Source organism: Mesoplodon bidens (assembly GCF_964165515.1).
Source record: "Mesoplodon bidens genome assembly, chromosome: 14".
Lineage (NCBI taxonomy): Eukaryota > Metazoa > Chordata > Mammalia > Artiodactyla > Ziphiidae > Mesoplodon > Mesoplodon bidens.
In genome coordinates this window covers 81,766,622-81,790,209 of record NC_138170.1, presented here as the reverse complement: position 1 = coordinate 81,790,209, position 23,588 = coordinate 81,766,622, and the positions used below count along the sequence as shown (strand labels likewise).

The window sequence follows — 23,588 nt, the reverse complement described above, 5'->3', positions numbered from 1 at the left end:
TTCCCATGGAGAACCAAGTAGAATAAAACCTGGCCCCGGCGACTCTGTATTCTAGTTGCGGGGAGAGAGACAATTCAGTAAAATAAAGAGAAAAAATAAAGTAGGCAAGGGGATAAGAATGTGTGTTGGGGCTTCAGTTTTGGACAGAGGACTTGCAGAAGGCTTCACTGAGAAGTGCCCTGAGCCAGGACCTGATGGAGGCGAGGGAGCAATTTGATACCAGAGGAAGAGCCAGTGCAAAGGGCCTGTGGCAGTAGCGTGTCTGAGGTGTTCAGGAGCGGCGAGGGGATCCGTGTCACTGGGGGGGATGAACAAGTGGGGGCTAGGAGGTGAGCCGGACGGGTGGGAGGGTGTAGGTCACTCACAGCCATAACCCAACAAGGAGAAGCGTCTCAGTGCAGCCGAAATCGCACTGCGTGGTGGACCTCTGCACACACTTCAAAGATAATTATTGCTCGTAGAGACTTAACCATGGCTGTGTAAGATGGTAGATGAGCAGGGACGTGGAGACCAGGGGTTCTGCAGGGGCCGGGAGACACATGACCCCGGGCTACCCTCTCCTCTGGGTGCTGTCCACCTGCCCGTCCCGAAGTGGCCTGCAGAATGGAAACTGCTGTGGTTTTGAGGCGGGGCGCCAGGAAAGGGAAATCGTTCCTAGGCTGTACGTTGAGGGTTATTTTTAGAGTAACTAGCGATGACTTGGTAATAGCACTTCCTGTGGCGTCTCCTTCAACCCTCAACCGCAGGCGCAGGTCCTGCGTGACGAGCGTCGTGGGCAAACGCGTGCTCACATGTGCGCACACACACGCACACACTGTGGGACGTACCACTTGGCTCGGCATTCTCATCCACTGCGCGATCAATGGAGGGGTGGGGGCCGCTGTCCCGGCCTCTCTGCGGGACGGCCAGCCCCAGGCAGGGGAATCGTGTCTTCCGCATCCCTGAGCTTCTGCTCTGGGTAGGTTTCTGCACGAGAAGAAAGGCGGGGGTAAAAGGAAGGGCACCTGCTGGTCAGTCTTTGCTCAGTGCCCAAGGGGCGGGTCAGAGAGGGAGGCTTCATAATGAACAAACGAAGGATCAAGCAGTGTCCCCGAGGTCTCGCTGCCCGCTGGCCCCTGGCGGGGCCCCTGAGCCAGGTCTGAGCCCACTCGGCTCTTCCGTCTCTGTCGCCCGCCTCTCCCGTCGAGCCCACGCTCCTTCCTTCTGGCTTCGCCTCCCAAGGCACCCGGAGTGACCCCAGGCCCATGGCCATGATTTCTGAGACAGCCCAGATTTCACATTTTCTCTCCAGTGGACCCCTCAAATTTTCTTGGGTTTGTCAGACCCCAGGTGCACATTTTTAGATTAGAAATACCCCTGGGGCATGCTTACCAAACGGTAGCTCTGGTGGCTGTTCCTAGGACCTCAGAGGGTCTCCAGGAAACTGGCTCTTCCACTGATGTTACAGAACATCTGGGTCAGAAGGGCTCTGATGGACAATTCGGATACCTGGAGGGCCAGGAAGGCGGGCTCTCGGGCACGCTGGACAGCGCTCCGCAGCTACAGATGCACTGAACTGCTGGGCCCGTGGAGGAGCTGGGGCTGCCTGCCAGGGGCGCCCTCGTCGCCGGCCTTTTCTCTTCCTCTTCCTTGCTTCCTCTCACCAATTACGCATCCATCGTGTGTGTGTGTGGGGGGGGTGGGGGGGGTGGGGGGGTGGTGCTGTGCTAATTGGCTGTGGATTATTCCTAGCCGCACCCTGAGTAACTGGAACTCAGCTCTATGTCTTTGGGGAAGAGGGTCAAGGAAGGACCCCTGGGCCCTGGCCTGGAATGCCACCTCCCTTCCCTCCCCCTTCTGCACCCTTCCGCTGCCTCCCTCCCTCCCCACACACCTCCAGCACCGTGCTGTCTCAGAGTTAGGCTAGAGTAGGAACTAACTCGGAGTAGAAAAGGAAGGAGGAATTCACGCCTTCCACGCCTCCCTTCCTTCCCAGCTAGACTGGAGGAGCTTTGGGGGCACCTTGTACTCTTGTGTATCCCGATGGTTCCCACTCAGTAGGTGCTCAGTTAATCTGTGTTGATCGACACTTTCTGTGTGAGTTTGTGCTTTGGCCCCAGCTCTCCCTGTAGAATCTATGGCTTCTGGTGCTGTGATTTAAAGAATAAAAGTGGCAAAGGGCAACGTCCACGAGCTGTCTTCACTCTGATTATAAATCCAGTCTCTGATGACAGCTCAAGACCGTAGCCCTGGGCCCACCAAGGGGCAGCTGGCCCCTCACCATTTGTGTGTCTTGGCCAGGCTGATGCCACGTTTAGGAAAAATGACTTACTGTTTTTATTTCTCTCCAAAGACGTTAAACATGAATCAAATAGCAGATGAGATGATTCACTGGAAGTTTTCTTCCAAGTTTCAAAAAACACACACAAAAAATGGGGATTGGTGTGCTGAACCGCACTTGAGTGAAGCCAGGCAGTGTTCGGCGGATGCCATCCCTCCAGGGGCTCTGCCGTGGGCAGCACCTCGCAGAGTGGACCTTGCCCTGAGGTTGGAGCCCTGTGTCAACCGGCACAAAACCCCAGGGGGGCCACGTGGTTCTTGAAAACACCTCAAGTCCAATGTTTATAATGATATTTCTTCTGTTTCTACCCAAGACATCATAGAATGTGACCAAACCTCATTCATTTGGGGCACAGGAATTCAAAATTTGGAAAGGATTCGTTTAGGACCCATGGGTTGAGAATTGAGTCATCACTCAGGCAGGAACCTGGCAGAAATTAGCTTTCTACCACCTGCTGGGAGAAAAGGGAACGGGTCTTTTCCCAGGGATCCCGGGGAGAGGGACACACACTCCAGCCAAGTGGGCGAACTTCTCCGGTGCTGTGGAGGCCTCCACTGGGGATAGATAGACTCCAAGACGTTTTTTAGAGTGGGACGTGCCTGGGGGCCACATTGTCCAAACTCATATTTTTTAGATGAGGAAAGTAAAGCCGTGAGACCTGTGACTTACCCAAACTCGCCCAGGCCTCCCGAGTCTGCCCTGAGCGGGGAACGTCGGTGGCTGTGCTAATAACAACTGATTCCTTTCTGCGCACTGCAAACGCCCGTCGTCTACCTCACAGCTCTCTGTCATTCCAGTCCTTACCCTTTGCCTGAAAAAGAATTCAGAGGCATTTTTTCAGGTATTTTTTGACTCAGACTTTACCCAAAGGGCAGTTCAAATTTGTAATTAGTCTGAATTCCTGGCATTGGATGGTGTTTTCTCCTTCTTTCTCCAGCTCCTCCCCACCCTGCATTTGTCCTTTTGTTCCTCAGTGTCCTCTACTGCTCCGTATTGTTCCACGCTGTTCTACACTGTTCACTCCTGTTGTGTTGCTAGGCCAGTCATTGCCCAGGAAGGTGCCTGGACAGGTAGCAGGCCCCGCTGTGCGGCCTGGACGGGTACTTGCTGGCGAGGGTCTCCCCAGAAGCTCGGGCCTCTGAGTGTTCGAAGTGGAGATGCTGCCTGGGCTCCCCGCCCACCTCCCCGGCCGTGTTCTTCCAGCCACACCACACATGTTCACACCCTCACGCCGCCTCGAACGCTGACTTCTCCTGGAACGCTGCTCTGACCCTTCTCCACTGGGTGGACGTTCCCCGGATGGCAGCTCGGAGGCCCACTCGCCCCTCTGCGCCCGCGGAGCCCGGCTCCGGCACGGCTCACGTGTCCCGTCTTCAGGTCCTGCTGGTGCATAAAGTATCTGCGAGTTTAGTAGGTGTATAAGATAGAGGTGGCACGAGTGCGGGAATGATAAGCACGGCCCGTACTGTTTTCTCTGGGATCATTGAATTCCCAGGAGGGAAATCCTCCTCATTCCATGCGCTGTCGTGTAGGAAAGGCCTTCACCCCGAGAACACCGCCAGCTCCACCACCAGGCCTGAGTCTGATTTGCGTCCCAGTGCCAGGAGCCAGAGAACAGACCGAGGCTTTCAGACAGTCAGTGGTGGGGACCGCACCAGTGTGGAGGAAAGGGGCGTGCTGGTGTGGGATGGGTGTGGTGCGTGTGTGATGTGCGTAGGGCGTGATACGTGGTATGTTGTGGTGTGTGTGTGATGTGCGTGGTGTATATGTATGGTGTCTATGGGTGTTGTGTGGGGGGTGTGTGTGTGTGTGTGAGGTGTATGTGGCATGTGCAGTATGGTGTGGGGGGTGTGTGTGTGTGTGAGGTGTATGTGGCGTGTGCAGTATGGTGTGTGTGTGCACAGGTGTGTCACAGGCCCACCGAGGGCTGCTCTGTCCAGCACAGGTCTGAACGGCCGGCCTCCCGGGAGCGCAGGGCTTGCTCTGGGCTCCTTCCCCTTCAGTATCTGCGAAGTTCCCAGTCCTTCAGGGAGCCTGTCCTGTGGTAAACAGGATCCTCGTGCCCGTTCAAGTGGACCTGAACCAGTTAGAAGCCACAGGAGACGCCTTGCTGTTGGAGAGAGCCCTTCACCTCCTCGGGATGGGGGTTCGTGGTGTCCGCGTCGCGCTGATCCCCGGGGCCTCAGGCTGGAGCCCCACTTGCCTCGGGCAGTATGAGCCCAGGGCTCTGCCGCTGTTCAGGGACTGGGTTTCTCCCATCCTTTTCCCCCATGTTCTCTTTGAAGAACAGGAGTTGGATTTTCACTGGCCCCGCCCCCGCTGGATGTATTGAGCTGCTGGGAGCCCAGGCCCCCTGCCCACCCGGGTGTGTGGCCCAGGGTTTAATACCACTGTGTCGGGCGTGCAAGGGAGAGGGTCGGCCAGAAAGTGTGGGACCGCCTGCAGCCTCCAGCCTCCCGGCCTGGCTGTGTCTGATGCTGTGATTAAGCTCGTCAGGCACACCACGCATTTCTTTTATCATCAAAGCTGTGATATAACCTCCGAAGATTTGTCTGATGCTTAAATTTGTCAAAGCCCTTTCACAGCCTTCATTTCCCTTTATCCTCACAACTACACTGTGAAACCAACAGGTTGGGACCATTATTCCCATTTACTGCCAAAGAAACTGAGGCCCAGAGAAGCTCGGAGACAGCCAAGACCAAAGGGCTGGAGAAGTGGGTTCTGGGAGGAGACTCAGGCTGGCCATTTACCATCCAGTGGGGGCCCCTTCTGTACACAGTCCCCATCCTGACTGCAGCCCCCAAGGCTGGCATTCGGTCCGCTTTACAGAGAAGCATCAGAGGCTCAGTCTGGAGCCTTGAGACAGGGGGCTGCCTGACTAAAGCCCAGCGAGGAGCCCCCGCCCCACGCCTCCCAGAGCCGCCTGTCCAGCCACTGCGTGCTGGGTGCTGGCCCACCAGCTGGGCCTCTCCTTCTCGGTTCCTCTCCTGCTGGGAGGACGTTGCCTCGGGGAAAGACTGCGGCTCACATCCCGGCGGGAGCGTCAGAGTGGAATTGCAGGTTCACTGCCGCCTGCCTGCGGGTCTTTCGCCCGCGGGCTGGGTCTGCGTGAGTCACTCCGCAGCCAGCCGGGCCCAAGCAGCCAGGAGGAATTTACTCCAAGATGTGCAGCGGCCGGTGTCCCAAACCTCCATGTGCAATAAGCCAGCTGAGGTGGTGGCCCCTCTGCCAGCTCTGTCCCCCCCAGGGCTGACCGAAGGGGGAGCAGACCTATGGCGGGGCTGGGAGTGGAGGGAGTGGCTTCTGAGATCTCACACCGGTTCCTGTCTTCAGCCCACCGTGTACAGGCTGCCGTGGCCTCTTAGGTTTCCTTCAAAAGAGCAGTCAGCCTGCGGCCGGCTCTGCGTCCCTGAGGTGATGCTGTGTGACTCATATGTTTGTTAGTTTCAACCTCGGAGCTTTTATGGTTCCATAGCACGGTGATAAGAGTCCTGAGTCCTGGACGAGATTCATTCTGAGCGTTTTCCTGGGGCATGGGTTCTTTCTGGGGAGGGTTGGGGGGCGTCACCACCCGCTGTTCCAGCCCCTCCTGTTGCTCCCCTTGACCTCTGCAATCGGCGTTGCGTTTTTGGCATTCTTCTGCAGTCATGCTCAGTGCTCGCGTCCCAGCCTCTGTGGCACTGGGTGGGTTCCCTCTGGGCCTCCTTGCCCTGGCACACACTGTTGCCTTTGTCCGCCCACCTGGAGAACTAAGCCTGGCTCAGGCCTGCGCTGTCAGACCTCCCAGCCGTCTCACGGGGGACAGGCCAGCCCGGCTCCGGCACTCCTGGACCCTCGTAGGTCAGCCTCATTCGCCACGTTACCCGTATCGTGGGTGTGCTGGGGGCACCTGGGAAGGGTCTCTGTGTCTTGTTCATCCAGGTGTTTCCATGCCCAGCACAGAGTGGGCCTCAGGAACATTTGTGGGCAAAAGGGAACAAATTTCCCTCCCCACTCCAGCCTGGCATTTGGGGCTGTGCCACCATAAGCGTCAAATTTGCCTTCAAAGCGAGGCACTAAGGCTCCAGGTCGGGCAGAGGAAGCCCCAGGCTCTGTGGCCAGGACTGCACACCTGGATTCCCACCTGGCTCGCTCAGGCCCACCTCTCGCCAGGTGCTGCTGGCCCTGCTCCTGGCCTGGCATCCAGCACCCTCTGTAGAAACATGGGACTCACCTATGGCTGGACATGCATGGCAGTTTCAGCATTAAGAAACGTCACGTGGTCTTGGTTTGGGTCCTGCCTCGAGTCCTTTTCCCGCTGCATCATCAGAGTCCGTCGAGAGAGGCTCCTCCTCTCGGGCATTTCCCCTTCCTCTCCCTGTCTTGCTCTTCCCCCAGAGGCTCATTTACGTCTGATCCACTAACCTGCCTTCCTCACTGGGGAAGCAGTTCAAAGCGCTCGTCCCCTGAAGATTCAAGGAGCAGTGACCTTGGCTCTGGGGTGAGGCTGCACCACTCAAGTGAGAGATCCCAGCTGGAGGTCAGAGTGAGCCCCCGTGGCGGAGGACCACATAGTTGGGGGTGTGTTCACTGCAGGAGGGAGGAGATGGCATCGCTACTCTGCTGCAGCTGGTCCTGTGCCGATACATGGAACTTTCCAGAACACCAGGTCTGAATTACAGAATGTCCCTTCATGGAGCTTCAAACCTGAGCAAGAGAGCGCTTGGTCATCCTAATCCCTGATGTTGCTTCCCATTTTCCTGTTACTGGAAGAGTCACAAACTGTTAGAACAAGAGGGTCCTAGAAGAAACCCATTCACTTGTTCATCTGTTCATTCATTCAGACACTGCGCTAAGCCCTTGGACACGCAACCATTATTCACATATTTTTACTGAGCCTAGTTGTGTGCCAGGCCCTGTTCGGGGCAGTGTGGGGATGTCATGGTGAGCAAAAGCAGGGAGTCAACCATGTATCAGTATAGTGCCAAGTAGTAGGAACGGCCATGAAAAGGGGGCAGGGTAAGGGCGGGTAAGCAGCATCCGCTGCTTGAGATGGGCTTTTTGGAGGAGGTGCCCCCAAGAAGACTCGAGCAAAGATGTGAACATTGAGGGAGTGCACTTTGCAGATACTGAGGGGGAGGGCAGACGAGGTGGAAGGAACTGCAAATGCAAAGGCCTTGGGGCTAGAACATGCTAGCAGTTTCTCCTACTAGCATGAGTGAGGTATCCTCTTTCCTAAAGGAGCTCACAGTCTAATGAGGGAAAAACATTAGTAAACGATGCACTAAAAGTTGAGGTCATAATAGAAATAGGTTTAAAAAATGGTATTGGAATGCAGAAGGAAGAGAAACCGTAGAGGGGTTAGGAAATGCATCCGTGAGTAGGTGACATTTGACCTGGGCTCTGGTGCATGAATAGGAGTTTGCTGGGTGGCTGAGAGGAGCAGCCGCATGGTTGACCTGGTGATTTCAGGCACAGAGTATTCAGGGAAAGCTACCCACAGTTGCTATTCCTGTTGTGTTAGCGGTTTCTGCAAGGGAAGGAACATCCTCTCCTCTCCAGGACTTTCCTTTTCTCCACGTCTTCCTTTTCCCCTGGCTCATTTAGGGCATGTCAACCTCAGGAAAGTGGAAGGAGAGGATGGCTCAAGATAAGGAGGAGATTTCTCTGCCTTGCTTGGCCAGCCTGCCTCTTTCCTTCCTTCTCCCTTCCTCTCTCTTTTCCTCTCCTCCCTCCCTCCCTCCTTCCATCCTTTCTTTTATATATTTTTAAAGCTTTGGGGAGTCGTGGGATTTTAAACTGCTGGGGTGGGTACAGAAGTCAGGAGGACTTTCAGTTGGATTTCTCAACCGTGGTCATTGCCTGGAGCCCATCCAGCATGTGAAGCTGTGATGCAACAGTTTTTCAGGAAGCCTCTGGAAAAGGGCTCCCCGAGGTACGTGGGCTGAATTTGGATCCAGGTACACCCTGTAGCCACGGGCTCCAGAGGTGTTACTAACCCCCTCTTGCCCTAGGTCTCACCTGGGGCTTTTGTGTTCTCCCTTAGAAGAGGAGGAGGGACACCCCCTTTCTGCAGCCCCTCCCCCTGGCCTTATGCCTTAGCCAGGACCAGACCTGGGTCTTCATTGCAGCTGGCCTCCGGCAAAGTTCTTGAAGCTGCTGAAAATAGAAACTTGTGGGACTCACATGTAATTATGAAACGCAAACACCCTTATCTTTCATTCAAGGGCACCAAGGAGTGAAATAAACACAGGCCACCTCTCCCAGCTGGCTCATAGCTAGCAATGGGTCTGTAAACAGGACGCTAAGGAACTTGGTAGCCCCCTAAACCGTGCCCCAAGGATCTACCCACCCAGTGCCGAGCAACCACTAGATAGACAACGCGAGTCACCTATATATGTAATTTTAACTTTTCTGGTAACCACCTTAAAAAAGTAAAAAGAAACAGATGAAATTAATGTTACCAAAATAATTAATCTATATCTCAAATGTTATCATTTCACATGTAATCAGGATAGAAAATTTATTTTTTAATTAATTAATTGATTTTTGGCTGCGTTGGGTCTTTGTTGCTACGCATGGGCTTTCTCTAGTTGCGGCGAGCGGGGGCTACTCTTCGTTGTGGTGTGTGGTCTTCTCATTGCCGTGGCTTCTCTTGTTGTGGAGCACGGGCTCTAGGCGTGCGGGCTTGCTCAGTAGTTGTGGCTCGTGGGCTCTAGAGCGCAGGCTCAGTAGTTGTGGCGCATGGGCTTAGTTGCTCCGCGGCATGTGGGATCTTCCCGGACCAGGGCTCGAACCCGTGTCCCCTGCGTTGGCAGGCGGATTCTTAACCACTGCGCCACCAGGGAAGTCCCGAAAAATTATTAATGAGATATTTTTTCCCTGTATTAAGTCTTCAAAATCCAGTGAGAATTTTACGCCTAGGGCACTTATATGAATTCAGATCGGCCACATTTTAAGTGCTCAGTAGCCACTGTGGTTACTATATTGGACAAATACAGCTTATAGATGGAAAAACTGAGGCACCGGCGAGGTGGAGGGGCGGGGTCAGAAAGCTGGGAGGCGGGGTCTCCAGCTCAGGTCTTGGGGAGCCTGCCCGACTGCGCCTTCTAGCGTCCACCCAACCGCACTGCAGCCGGAGCCACCCCCGCACCGGGTCCCGGCAGTTGTCGCAGACCTCTTGGGACAGGACTGGCCCCTCCTCAGAGCAGCTGCACTAGAAGCCCAGGCAGCAGGCGGCTTGCTTCCCACCTGCATACTGGGAGGAAAGGACACAAAGGCAGTGAGCCTCTTTCCCCACTAGGACCCGGGCTCAGCCACAGGAGGAGCGTTCGTCCATGAGTCATCAGGAGAAAGACCCAGGGCTGGTGCTGCATGAGAAACAACACAAACCGCCAGCTTTTCTCCTGCCCCTCCAGCCCCCCGTACCCCACCCCACCCACCGTGTCCTGTTCTGCCAGACAGAACAAGCACTGTCTCAAATGAGCCCTCCTTGAAGTGCAAATTCACTGCAGCCGCCCCTCCAGCCTTTGGCCTTTTATGAGGAGTTAGTTCCTCCCACCTCCCCCATCATCTTCCCCCCAAGTGTTTCTAAGTCTGGTTGGCCCAGCAAGCTTTGGAGATCTGAGGTGATGAAAGCGTTTTAGAGCAACGGGATGAAATGACTACCCACGCTGGCAGCAGGCGTTGAGCTGTGATTAATGGGACATCCGCGCCCTCCGTTCCAGGAAGCGGGCAGCTGATAGGAACGACGCCATTAAAAAGGCTTTAATTTGCAGGCAATACAGACTTCGGGTTAAATATTTTCATAGGGCTCCCCAGTTTCATGTTTACTTTTTTTTTCTTTACAATTTAACACATTAAGAACAGTAACCTCTAGAGTAACTGAGAACCACAGAGATGGCTGTTAGCGCTACATTAACTCCCTCCCCCATTTTTCCATTACTGTGAATTAAAATGTCGTCTTCGATGCCCTCAGAAGGGTGTTGTTTGTCTGATCCAACCCCTGCTTGGTCGTGAAGCTCTTTAAGCCCAGTAAGAGATGGCTCTGACCTTGAATCGGTTGTCCTCCCCTGGCACATCCGTTCTTCACCCCATCTTTCACTGTAGATGAAAGTAAGATTTTCTGGTAAATGAAAGCTGGGGTGTTTGCCTGATGACAGGGCCAGGGGGCCATTTCTGCTGGGAAGTGGGAGTGGTGGCTTTGTCTTTGCAGAAAGGCTTGCGTTTTGTCAGCCATCTTCCCAGCCAGCTGATCGTCAATAAGGTTGGTTCATTGGCTTAATTAGTAACAGAGGGGTCACTGGGGTGCAGCGTTCCACCATCCACCATGTTCCCTTGAGGCTGCCTGCTTCGGGCCAAGAGCCTCCGGGACAGAGTGCTGAAATGGGGTTCTTTAGAAATATTTCACCCGAGCCTTTGGAAAGCACACGCAGGCTGATCCAGGAGGTGATGGGGAGTGCCGGTGGGGCTTTATGTGACATTCATGGGCCCCACTTCATGGCTTCATGAGAGTCACAGTGGGAAGGCTGTCTTGTGAAACTGTCTGGTGAGAAGTTTAATGGCGAGAGGAGACAGAGGAGGTGGTCGCCAGCTGGAAGCCCCGCCTGTCACAGGCAAGCTCGTGCCTCGCACAAGCCTCAGTTCTTTGTCTCTAAATCGGAGGTGACAGAGATGCCCTGGCCTGCTCCCAGTGACCCCTGCCTGCAGGGCCTGGAACCTGCCGTGTGCGCCCTAGAGGTGGCCTGTGGGAGTCGAGCCTCCAGTGGCTTTTAAAGCCCTTGTCATTCAGTTTGGATTCCGCGTGCCACCTTCCTAGGCAGGCTGCCTCCGCTCCACAGGGGAATGAAGGATTCCTCCTCGGAGCTTGGACCTTCCCCCGCCCCCTCCTTCGTGTCACTTATTATGCCCCATCCGTATGCCATAAGTAGCCTGGAGTGAGAACCCGGACCTACGTCCCCAGGCATTTAGGGGACCCAGTGGACTGGAGTATACTGCGCACAGCCTGTGCACCCAGCCTGGAGCCAGACCCAGAGGACACGCCGAGGGCAAGGGCGGCCTGCACCCCTGGGTTGAGGTTTTTGGGGGCGGAGCACCGGCTAGTGCACACATGTGCCCCACAAGCATTTGCACAGTTACTCGGGTGCAGGACGTGATGCGGCACACAGGATTTGTAGACAGCGAGTTTCCGGATTCTTTCAGGGGGTGCTATACCGTCTTCCCTGATTCCATTGCCTTTCGTGGGGGGGGGGGTCAGCCCTTGTGATGAGAGGCTTCCGCATTCAATAGGGACACAGGATTCTTCGACCTGGGACCTCCAGACCCAGGGGTCCTAGACCATCAGACCGCAGAGGGGCCCAAAGAACACTGTGGTCCTTATACCGCTTGCCACCCCCACCCCCGGTTTTAAAATTTGTGGTAAAATATACATAACATAAAATTGACCATCTTGGGCTTCCCTGGTGGCGCAGTGGTTGAGAGTCCGCCTGCCGATGCAGGGGACACGGGTTCGTGCCCCGGTCCAGGAAGATCCCACGTGCCGCGGAGCGGCTGGGCCCGTGAGCCATGGCCGCTGAGCCTGCGTGTCCGGAGCCTGTGCTCCGCAACGGGAGAGGCCACAACAGTGAGAGGCCCACGTACTGCAAAAAAAAAAAAAAAAAATTGACCATCTTAGCCATTTGTAAGTGTACAGTTCAGTTGTGTTAAAGTACATTCACACTGTTGTGCAACCAATAATCTCCAGAACTCTCTTCCTCTAAATTCAGCTTGGGCTCTTAGGGGCTTTCTGCAAACAGAAGCCCTCTCCCCAACTCTGGATTCTTACCTGGTACCCCAGGATGGCTTCGACATCCTTGGAGTTGTCTTGAGCTTTCTGTAGCAAAATTAATGTTACCGACTTTTAAAACGGTAATGCTATAAGTCAGCCCTTTAATTCAGCTGACTGGGCATGGTCAAGAAATCAAAGCAGAGGTGGGTACCCTACTTGAAAGCCGTGAGGTCTCCCTAAAGGACATTTGAAAATCAGTGATGGATTCCTACAACATCGTCCTCAAAAATATGGTTTCCCATCAGCCCTGATTTTGACAGCCCCAGGTTTTACTAACTCAACCTTCAAGACAGTGGCAGGAAAACAAGTTTTTCCACCCACGATTTCTTGGTAGTTTTCCCCCAAAGTAAAACTTATCTTTTTTGCTTCCTGGACCCATCCCTCAATTTCTCCCAGCTTTGCTTTTCCTCTCTGTACAGCTGGGAATGCCAGGCCGGCCCTGCCCATCTCCCAGGGTTCGGGGTCGATCATAGAGCTCCGTGGTGAAGCTCAAATGGACTCCTGGTCACATCCCAGCTCCAGCAGCTGTGGGACCCTGGGAAAGTTACTTGACACCCCCGGGCCCCAGTTTCACCATTTGTGAAACGGTCTGCACAGTGCCTGGCACAGCTTGGTGAATTGTGGCTGCAATGGGGGGTTTTGATGCTAAAATGGACCAGTGTGAGTGACTCGCCTGCATCCTACATGCCCTGGCCTTGATGAGCTCTTCAAAGGCAGGACCCAGGCCTGATATGTCTGTCCCAGAGTCCTCCCTTCTCCCCTCTCCCCATCCCGTGAGCCCCCAGAACTCTCAGGAAGGACCCCTTGCATTGTATCCCCCAAAGGGGAGCACACCCAGGCTCTGCTGGAATGCCAGCTTTGCCAGAAACCACCCTGCCTCAGAGTTAGCAGGTGTCTGTATGTGTGTGTACACAACCAGCACCAGCACTGCAGCGGGAAGGCCCACTCAATCAACACAGACATCTGTTCTCCGCCGGGCCCAGGGGGCCGCTGGGATTCTGCAGCCCCACGTGCCTGCCTGCGGGGACACGTGAGAAGGGCTGGGAAAGCTGAAGCCTCCCCGGGCAGACCTCGGAGCCCTCGGCTGTCACCTTCTAGCGGTTGTGTTGACCGTACTTGTCATGCGCCCTGATATGGTCCCTTCCTTTCCATAAACATTCGTTACATTGGGTGGAGGAGGTGTAAGGAGTTGGCATTTCCGTGGGATCAGAAAGAACACAAACCACAGACACATTCTGAGGCCAGTTGATACCATTGTTCTGAGCGGTGGTTTGGTCTTCACTGAGGTGAACGGATTCTAAAAGGAACGACCGTGGGAATTCCCTGGCGGTCCAGTGGTTAGGACTCAGCACTTTCACTACCCGGGCCTGGGTTCGGTCCCTGCTCAGGGCACTAAAATCCTGCAAGCCATGCGGTGCAGCAGGAAAAAAAAAAAAAAAAGATGTAGAAGGACCAACCCTCAGCTCTCAGAGCCCAGAGCTTCACAGAAGATGGGTTGTTTCCACGATGAAAAGTGCAGGAATGCTAATCGGGAAAAGGCTGCACCATTAACTATTGAAGGTGGCCGGGAAGGCCATGTTCATGACCAGGGTGCCCTTCCCTGGGCCAGCCTCCCCTGGACCAGCCGCCCCTGGCTGCCCCCAGCAAGGTGTGGGACGGGGCCAGATGACCTGGTCCAAGGGCTGGCTTTGCCTCCAGAGCCTCTGGGTCTGTTTCCTCCCTGGTGAAGTGGGACTAACAATACAGGCAAGGTGTCTGATAAAAACAAAAGTGTCCCCCAGTCCGTGGACCTTCTTCTGATTGTCCCCGGTGCTGGTAGATCAGGAGTTAAAGCTCTGGGAACCTCACGGTGCCCGGGACGCGGTTCTGCCTCACGGACGCCGATGCCACGCGGTATCAGGTCAGTTCTCGGGGCAGCTGTCTTAGGGCCCCAGAGCTGCTGCATCAAAGCACCACAGACTGGACAGCTTCAAAAACAGAAATCTATTCTCTCTCGCTTCTGGAGGCTGCAAGTCCAAGATCAAGGTGTCGGCTGGTTTGGCTCCTTCCGAGGCCTCGTTCCTTGGCCTGAAGACGGCCACCTTCTCCCCGTGTCTGCACACGGTCTTCCAGAGGGAAGTGTGTCTGTGTGTCTGTGTCCCAAGCTTCTCTTTCAAGGGTACCAGTCAGATTGGATCAGGCCTCACCCATATGACCTCATTTATCTTAATTACCTCTTTAAGGACCCTGTCACCAAATACAGCCACATTCTGAGGTCCCAGGGTTAGGACTTCAGCGTGTGAATCTGGGGGGGACAGTTCAGTCCCCGACGGCAGCTGGCCCGCTCCGCCCGCCCCTACGGACACGTGGGCACACGGTGCTGGAAGAGGGGCCTCAGGTCTCAGCTGAAGGAGTGAGGAGCGAGGAGGGGCAGATGCGGTGAAACCCTCCACACTGCAGCCCCTTCTGCTCGTGGATGCTGCCTTTGAAGCATGCGATGGGAAGTTGAAGGAGAGACACCTAAGACAAACCACTCCTCTCCACACCCTCCAGACACGGGCTAGGAGACTTGCACAATTAAGAGGAGTGTGGAAAATACAAAGCCTTGAGAGCAGCTGAACTGTGTAAAGGACTGAAGATTAGCCTTTTTAGTGCAGGAAATGCGGAGGTGGAAGTGTGCAGTCTGCGGCGTGTCTTAAGTCAAGTCTGAGAGCCCTGGGGCGGGGGAGTGGGGCTGCTGGGGGCCATTGGAAACTGACAACCAAGTTACGTAGAGATTTGCTGGTTTCCACTTATTAGGTAAAGCAGAAAGTAGAGATTGTAAACCTTGATGACGTACAAATAGTGGTTCCCATGCACGACAGGAGCTGATGTGGAAGAAAGGTGGAGGAGAGGTTAGGGGAGGAGAAGGGAATGAGTAGCTTGATCGTACAGAGAGCGAGAGATCCAGGTCAAGTGGCTCAATCAAGAAATAGAGGACTCTTGTGTGTTTATTTTTTTGAATTAAAAAAATACACAGAGTTCAACATTTGAAATTACAAAAAGATTTACACTAAAAAGTCTACGTTTGTATTAAAAAAATTAAAAATGTATATAATAAAAACAGAAAGTAATGGTAGAGGGATATTTATTAAAAGAAAATATGTTTGTTGTAAAAGGATAAATGATCCAAAGAACATTAAAAAAAATCAACTATACTTCAATGAAAACTAAACTAAAGAAAAAAAAAAGTCTCCGTTTGACCCTTGTCTATCAGCCGTCTCTCTTTCTGTAGCCAGTGTTATCATTTCCCAAGAAGTCATTCCAAACATACAAGCATGAACATATATATATATATTTTTTTCTTCCACAAACGGTAGCAAACTCTATGTGCTGTTCTTCACCTTTTCTTTTCACTTAAAAATAGATCTTGATGATTATTTCACATCAGCTAGTAATGACAGATGCCTGGGTTGTTTATTATTACAGACAACGTGCAGGAATTGGCCGTGTACAGAGGCTATTTGCACGGGTGGGAACATCTTTAGATTTGTTCCTAGAAGTGGGGTTGCTGCGTCGAAGGGAACGTGTTTGTAATTTTGAAAGATATTCCTAAATCCCCCTACTTGGGGGTTAGAAAAGGAACTTTCCTATAATTTAAATTTATATCAATTTAAATTTCATATAATTTCAAGTCATAAAGATAACAAGTAAAAACAATGACATATATGTATGAAACTAATAAAACCTGGGAGGAGACAAAGAAGTAAAAGGAAGTGCCAGGGAAAATATGTAAACTACACTGATTGTATTTAGTAATGGGGATTTAGTACTTAATGTTTAGCATTCATAAATTAAGAAGCAGTTCAAGGGGGTTACCTCTGGGACGAGGGTGGAAAGCCTTTTGTTTTCATTTTCTATTCTATATGCTTCAAAAAATGAGTAAGCCATGTGTACTAGTGTTACTGTGAAAAATCAGAAGATAAAAGGAGGTGGCGAGGTGAAAGCTGTATTAATGTCTAGTAAGAGTATCACCCCAGGGTCAGTCTTACGGATGGGTCTTACGGAAAACCTCGCTGGGGAGCACGCTTCTGCACACCCGCAGGTGCCTGAGACTTTACTACGAACCTTAGAGACATGCATGTACTCTTGGTGCTAATTCTAGATCCACCCCTGCCCCCCACTCCCAACCAGAGGGCTTCTCGGAGGCAAAAACAAACAAGAGGGACCCCTTAAAAGCTTCTGGATGCCTGTTCTAAGGATAAAATCAGAACATAGAGCCCGAACAAGAAAAGAACTGCTCAGAACACAGGGTGTGGGGTGCAGTCAGCGTGACAGTTTTGCCTGAAGCTGATGAGGGTGATTAAGGGTTTCATCCTCCAATCTTGTACAGCCCCTGCTGGGCACTTGATAAACGCCTCATTCCACGGATTTCAAGTTGCTGTGTTTTCCACCTTTCCACATTCTGGAAGTCAGGATGTGCCTTTTGCAGCGCGAGGTGACCTGTCCTGACTCCACCGGAGCATGGCCTTCCTGGTGGTACACAGACCGAGGGCCCCCCTCCCCGCAGGGGTCCTAGGAGGGCTGAGGCACTGCGTCGCGGGGAGGGCCGGAGGCGGGCCTCTCCAGCCCTCGGTGCGGGACACGCGGGGGACGTTTCTCCGCGCCGCTCGGTGGCTGTAGGCTGTGGGGCGCCCTCCCCCGCCCTGATGGCCCCAGCCCGGGCCCCTGTCTTGCAGGTGTCAACGCCGGCCGCCATGGGTAAGCAGAACAGCAAGCTGCGGCCCGAGGTGCTGCAGGACCTGCGGGAGAACACGGAGTTCACGGACCACGAGCTGCAGGAGTGGTACAAGGGCTTCCTCAAGGACTGCCCCACCGGCCACCTGACCGTGGACGAGTTCAAGAAGATCTACGCCAACTTCTTCCCCTACGGCGACGCTTCCAAGTTCGCAGAGCACGTCTTCCGCACCTTCGACACCAACGGCGACGGCACCATCGACTTCCGGGAGTTCATCATCGCGCTGAGTGTGACCTCGCGGGGCAAGCTGGAGCAGAAGCTCAAGTGGGCCTTCAGCATGTACGACCTGGACGGCAACGGCTACATCAGCCGCAGCGAGATGCTGGAGATCGTGCAGGTGCGCCCCGGAGGGAGGGGCTGGCGGAGCGCAGCCGCGGGGGTGGGGCTGGGGCTGGGGCTGGGGGGGCGGGGTCCCCCGATGCCCCGCCCACTCCAGACAGCGCTCCTGTCCTCCCCAAGCCTTCAGCCCTTCGCAGCTAGGTGACTGCCAGCCCCTCCCTCGTGTACTTTTGAAAGTGACCAGTTGTCACCGGACTGGCGGGTCCTTGCAGATAGTGATGAGAAGAGCCTTTGTTTACTGATCACTGGCCATCCATCAGGCCTGGCCTAAGCCCTTTGATGAGTTGTGGCCTTCCCGACCCTGGCGGGGCGGAGGATGGAGGTGTCATTCTCTGCATTTCACAAAATCTGAGGCTGGGTGGGGGACCGTGACTTCCAGAGAGTTAACAGAGCTGAACTATAGTAATTCAGAGGGAATTACAGTAATTGAGAGGACCCTTGACACTTGCAGAAGCCACCTGCCAAGACCTGTTCGAGTCCCCGTGTCTGAAAATAAAAGAACAAACAGTTTGTCATGTCCCCAGGGACGTGCAGTGGTAAAGCAAAACTGAAACATTAGTGGCCGCAGAATAAGCTCTGGTACAGAAAGCACTTCAGAGACCTCTTTGCCTCGACTCCAGTCAACAGCTCTGGCAGGGGAAGCTGTTTTCCAGAAAGAAACCGTGTTTTGTTCACTTGCCCAGCTTCCTAGGTGTGTGGTGGAGAGGCACAGAGCTGCCGCTGCCTGGGTGCCTCCTGGAGCCTGGGCGGTTCAGTTCTAGAATTCCTCAGAGGAGATGTCCTCTACACAGAAGGAACTTCCGGGCTAAGCCACAAACAGAGGGTATCAAACCCATGAACTCCTAGACCAGCAGCAAGTGGCCTGAGGCGTGACCAGCCTATTTCCTAAACAGGTGGTTTTCGCACAGTGAGAATAAATCAGCACAGGTTCAGGGGACTCTGTTTCAGCCCTGGCTCCTGGCCCTTAGCGACAAGCGGTGGTAAAAGGAAGAAATCTCCTTCTCAGGAATCACCTGTCCCGGCCCACAAGCTGTCCCGTACGCTTCCCTGTCCCTGGCCAAGCAGACCGGCCCGGCCAAGACTTAGAGACACAGCAGGACAGCGAGGGGCCCCATGCCTGTCCAAACGGGATCTGGCTGCTAGGCGCCCAGACCAAGTTCCCAAACTCTGAGACCCTTCCCGTGGCACCCGCAGGTGGCTTGGCCTGCTGAGTGGGATGCCCGGCCGCTATACTGTCGTCAAAACGGACGGGGTTCTAAGAGCTTCAAAGCCCACCAGAGGCCGGGAAGGGTCTTGGCCCTGCCTCCTCTGCACTTGAACAAGTGCCTGCCCCTCTCAGGAGGGGGTCCTGTCCCAAGAGGCCCTGAAAGACACACTGGCCGTGCTGAGAGGCCTGGCCACCTCCACCCTCCTCGGCAAATGGAGAGGGGCCAAGGAGGAGAGAGTATAACAGATACCAGAAGCCTCCCTTGGGATCATTCCTTTTTGGTTTTGTTTTGTAAACCTGCTTTTTAAGATGCTACAACTCTCACACTTCTGCTGTCCTTGGTGTGTTGTTTCAGGAATGAGACTCTCAGTCAAGCCATCTCCGCACAGAAACCCACAGTGGCACAGCCCCTCCCCCTCGCGAGTTACTCTGATGAGCTGCTGGTCACTGGCCTCATCACGCCCCCTGGACACACACACACGCACACACACACAACACAACACTAGGCCGGGCCCCTTGGACAGAGACACACAGAAATGGCTGGCAACGGTGCTGAGCCCTTGGATGGCAGTGTCCTGGGGTTCTCGGTCCTGCTGGAGAGACCCCTCTGCCTTGGCGCTGGCCTTTCTGGGGCTAGTTATGTGGCTTTCCCTGTGGGCTGTCTTTTTTTGCTTCTAACTCAGGTACAGCAATCCCATAGTCAAATGTTTGTGGCTACGGGTGCTGAGTGATGGTCGCTGCACGTATGCGCCTGTGTCACCACCACCCTCTGTGAGTTAGCATCCCCAGCCCCCCAGAGGGCCTGGGAACTGTCCCACCTCCCGCCCCCGCAGACACCCCCAGGCTTATAGCTGTCAAAGTGGGTTGTTGGGCCTGTTCCTGAACTTCACGTAAGTGAGTCTGGCTTCCTTTTGCTCACATGCTGTCTGTGACATGAGTCCACAGCATTGGGAGTAGCAGGGAACATTCCAGCTGGGGAGGGTCCTGCAGCTGTGAGCATCCTGACCTCTTGTCCTGCTGTGGGCTGGGCAGAAGCTCAGGCCTGTGCCCCACCCACCCAGGGACACCCTAGAACCTCTGAGCACGTGTGTCTGTGTCCCCCTTTGCAGGCTATATACAAAATGGTGTCCTCCGTGATGAAGATGCCCGAGGATGAGTCCACGCCGGAGAAACGGACGGACAAGATCTTCAGGCAGATGGACACCAACAATGACGGTAGGATCCCTGTGTGTCGGGCCCCACTGCTGGGAGCAGAGCTGTGTTTGGGATCCGTTCCTCCTCTGTAGCTTCTCAGGCCTCACCTGGCCCACGCCTGGCCCTGTCTGGCCAGTGCAGCTGTGCTGAGGGGAGAGCCAGAGCTCAGAGTCGGGGCACTGGGCCAGCATCCTGCCCCATGAGCCATAGTCTCCTTGCTTCTAGAACAGGGAGACTGTAGGCCCGTGGGCATGTCCCGGGGAGAAGAGGCAGCTATGCCCTTGGCACCCGGGCCCTGGAGGGGTTGGGATCAAGCCTCCCAGGTGGTGGGGGTCCCTTTGCCCCCCACCATCCCTCCCCCAAGCCTCAGTGGCCCCAGGGACTCTGTCGGGATGTGCTGGCCTGCAGCAGCTCTGCCAGGATCTCTGGGCCCACACCGCAGCAGAAGTGGCGTGTCCAGGAGGGGCGGTGGCGACCATACAGTGAGGACGTGCCCTGTGTTTTCTTCTCTGCATTGGCCGAGAGCTTCTGCAGGGTCCCTGCCGGGGAAGGTAGCTATGAAACTGGAGGGATCCGCCAGTGTTAAGTGCAGTCCCAGAGTCAGGTCTGATTTGCTTCTGAAGGATAAAGAAATGCAGCACTTAGAAAAGAAAAAGAGAAAATACCCCCGGGCTGTGCTGGAGATTAAAAATAAGCTAATGCAGGGCCTCCCTGGTGGCGCAGTGGTTGGGAGTCCGCCTGCCGATGCAGGGGACACGGGTTCGTGCCCCGGTCCGGGAAGACCCCACATGCCGCAGAGCGGCTGGGCCCGTGAGCCGTGGCCGCTGAGCCTGCGCGTCCGGAGCCTGTGCTCCGCAACGGGAGAGGCCACAGCAGTGAGGGGCCCGCGTACCACACAAAAAAATAATAATAATAAAATAAGCTAATGCACAGAAAAGTGCTCCTAAACCCTCAAGTGCGGTTTGCAGATGACGCCAAGGACTGAGCCAGCAGGGGGAGGGGGCAACGTGGCTGTAGGCACATCATCAGCAAGGAAACAGTTTTCAAAACATAATCCATCAAATGTAAAACAAGACGGCCTCGTGCCTGGCGTTGCCTTTGGGCCAATTTAAAACATGTCTTCTGCCTTCCAGGGTAGCAGCACAGGCTGTGGGTTCGACAGACCTGCTCCAACCAATCTTGGCTTTTGTGAGCCTCAGTTTACTCCTCGGTGAAATGGGGATAATAATTCAGTCTCTTGTGGTTTTGAGGATTCAGTGAGATGGAGCCAGTAGACCTCTTAGCACAGCGCCCAGCTCTCCCTCCACCCACCTCTGCCCCGACCCCGCAGGGCCCGCTCTGGGCACCTTCCCAGAGTGTTTGTGAACTTGGGCCTGTGCCCACCGGGACAGAGCTTCTCCTGTGAACCCCGGGGTCCGTGCATCCCTGGAGCTCGGAGAGCGGTGGAAGAGGCGATGTTGGAGGAGAGAAGAGTGGAGCAGGGGAGGTCCAGAGCTAGGCCCTCGTCCTCCGGGACTGCCCCACACCTCCCCTGCCCCCCTAGGCAAGCACAGGTATCACTGAAGCACCCTCTCCTGTGACCTGAGCCTGGCCGAGCACCAGGAACACCCTGATGGCTGCAGGACAGGCTGTGCTCAGGGACCCCCAGCCCCTTGCCAGCCCCGCTTTCTGCCCGGAGGAGAGGCTGGTGCTTTCAGAAGTTGCTCGCCCTGGGCGGTCAGAGCCAAGTCCACCGACCATATGAATAGTAACCAAGCCCAGTAACCCCTGTCCATCATCAGAGGGGCCCAGAGGTCTTCTCTTCTGCCGAGGGGATGGCTGCCCCTCCCTTCCCAATCCATCCCTTAGCCTGGGGTTGTTTAGTCTCCCTCGGGGCCAGCCTGTCTGCCCCCGCTGCTGGGGACCTACAGGAGGAGGTGTGCCTCTCGGCAGTGGGCAAGCAGGAGGTCCCTGCCTGGCTTCCTGGCAGCAGCTCACTAACTGAGTGCATCCTGCAGGCCAGGCATGGGCTGACCCCTCAAACACATCCTCCCAATTAACCCTCCCGGTGGCCCTTTGAGATGGGCGTTCCCACAATCCCACCACACAGATGAAGACCCTGGGACGTGGAGAGGTTGGTAGCTTGCCCATGGCGGCAGAGCTGCGAGCCCTTTGTGTGCCGGGCATGGCCTCAAGCTCCTGCATTCCCTTTACTGCTGTCCTCCGGGGTAAATGGCTCTATTTCATTTTACAGCTGCAGAGCCTCAAACGCAGAGACAAGAAGTAGGTCCCCACCCAGGCCTGGCCCTCTCGACCCTGGGTTAATTATGGTTTAGAGGCAGATGTCATGTTCTTTCTGGACAAGGCACATCTTTCTTAAATAAGGCGTGGGGCTATTTCTGAAAGGGTTTCAATTGCCCCACCAGGCACGGCCTGCTGCTATACTGGGTACGTCCTTTGAGGTGCCCGGTGCTTTGCAATAAGCACTGAAAGCGTAAAAGGTTTTTCCAGAAATGCCCTGGAAGTGTGTGGAGCCTGGACGCGTCTAGCTTCAGGAGGGCTCAAGACTTGGACCCGAGGAGACGTCCCTGACACAGGAGCTGTCCCCGTGCTCTCCTAAGGGTGATGAACTGTGAGCACTGGCTAACTCCCATTTCTCCCGTCCTCCATCCCACAGGCAAATTGTCCCTGGAAGAATTCATTAAAGGTGCCAAGAGCGACCCGTCCATCGTCCGGTTGTTACAGTGTGACCCCAGCAGCGCCAGTCAGTTCTAAGGGGTCGGCGTCTGGACAGTGCAGAGAAACACAGGCTCGTCTTGCCGGTTAAGCTTTGCTTGCAAAAGTGGATGCCTCTTCAATCACTCCTGCTCTCCCGGGGCGGCCAGGCAACACGCATCTGGCGCATCTGCTGGCTTGGTGGCCACGCCTCCCTCCTCACCTGGCCTCCTCCCGCCCCCTCCCCAGTCCCTCCAGGGCGAATTCCCTGGCATGTGGTTACTCCCAGGGCTCACGGTGTCCTCGCTTCTGGGGCACCTCCCTGCCCGCAGGGAGCCCAGGGGACACCCCAAGGATCCCGGCGGGACTTTCTAAGATCGCGCCAAGGCCAGATGATTGATTTTGTGATCGCAGGTGACTCTGTGGGAAAAATGGGGACAAGAACAGAGGGAGAGAAGATGGGCAAGCCCTCCCCGTGCATGGCTCCACCCAGCTCGTTCGTTTTCTCTGACCAAAGCCGCTTGCACGTATATATACTGTGGTCTCCTTTTAATATATAAGTTATACGTATGGTGAAGTGAAGTGTAACGTGTAGGTCCTGTATTTAATGCCTCGATTGCCTTTGAAGCGTGGTTCCCTCGTGGCCTGTGATCTCCCCGAGCCTGGTTATTTTGTGGTATTTATGCCCTCAACCTGCCCTTTTCAAAAGGACGTGCATGCGTGCCCAGGGCCGTGGAGACCCTCCCGTCTGTCCGCGTAGTGAGCGCAGCATCTCTGTAAGGTTTGCCCTCCCTGTTGATTGGTCTGGCATTTCCTGTATTAAAATGATCAAATAAACGGCATTGTCTGAGTTTTGTGTGGGACTAGGAGACCCCGTTCTGCTGCTGTGGCCTCCGCGCTCCCCGGAACAGGTGGATTCAGCAGGCCCTGCTGCTATTTGTAAACTTGGCCCCTTCTGCATCCATGTAGCCGTTACTGTGTCTATAAATCTTGTGCAGCCTGTTCTTCAATATCTGCCTAATGCCAAGAAATATTTGTGGAAATGAAAGATGACAGTTCTTGGAAGGTTTGACTGTCAGGCTTCTGCCTGCATCCACCCCCCGCCCCCCCCCGGCTCCCCCGCCAACCCCATGGTTTAATCAGCAAGGTAGCAGGACCGCACATCCCCAGCGAGGACCGAGCGGGGATCAGGGGTATCGGCACGGGGCCATGAGGGCAGGCCTGGTTTCTCAGCCTGTGGCCATCGGGATGCTTCTGGTCTCAGAAGCAGAAA

General features: G+C 54.8%; 1 protein-coding gene across 1 annotated transcript in view; it reads left to right on the top strand.

Moving 5' to 3' along the window:
* HPCAL1 (hippocalcin like 1) overlaps positions 1–23,152 on the top strand; it is a 113,012-nt gene extending 89,860 nt beyond the window's left edge. Inside the window, exons 3-5 of the mRNA XM_081253980.1 lie at positions 16,823–17,218; positions 19,537–19,642; positions 22,278–23,152. Coding sequence (XP_081110106.1) covers positions 16,841–17,218; positions 19,537–19,642; positions 22,278–22,375 — 582 coding nt within the window. The 5' untranslated portion in view covers positions 16,823–16,840 and the 3' untranslated portion in view covers positions 22,376–23,152. The remainder of the gene's footprint in view (positions 1–16,822; positions 17,219–19,536; positions 19,643–22,277) is intronic.
* Positions 23,153–23,588: the final 436 nt, after the last annotated feature.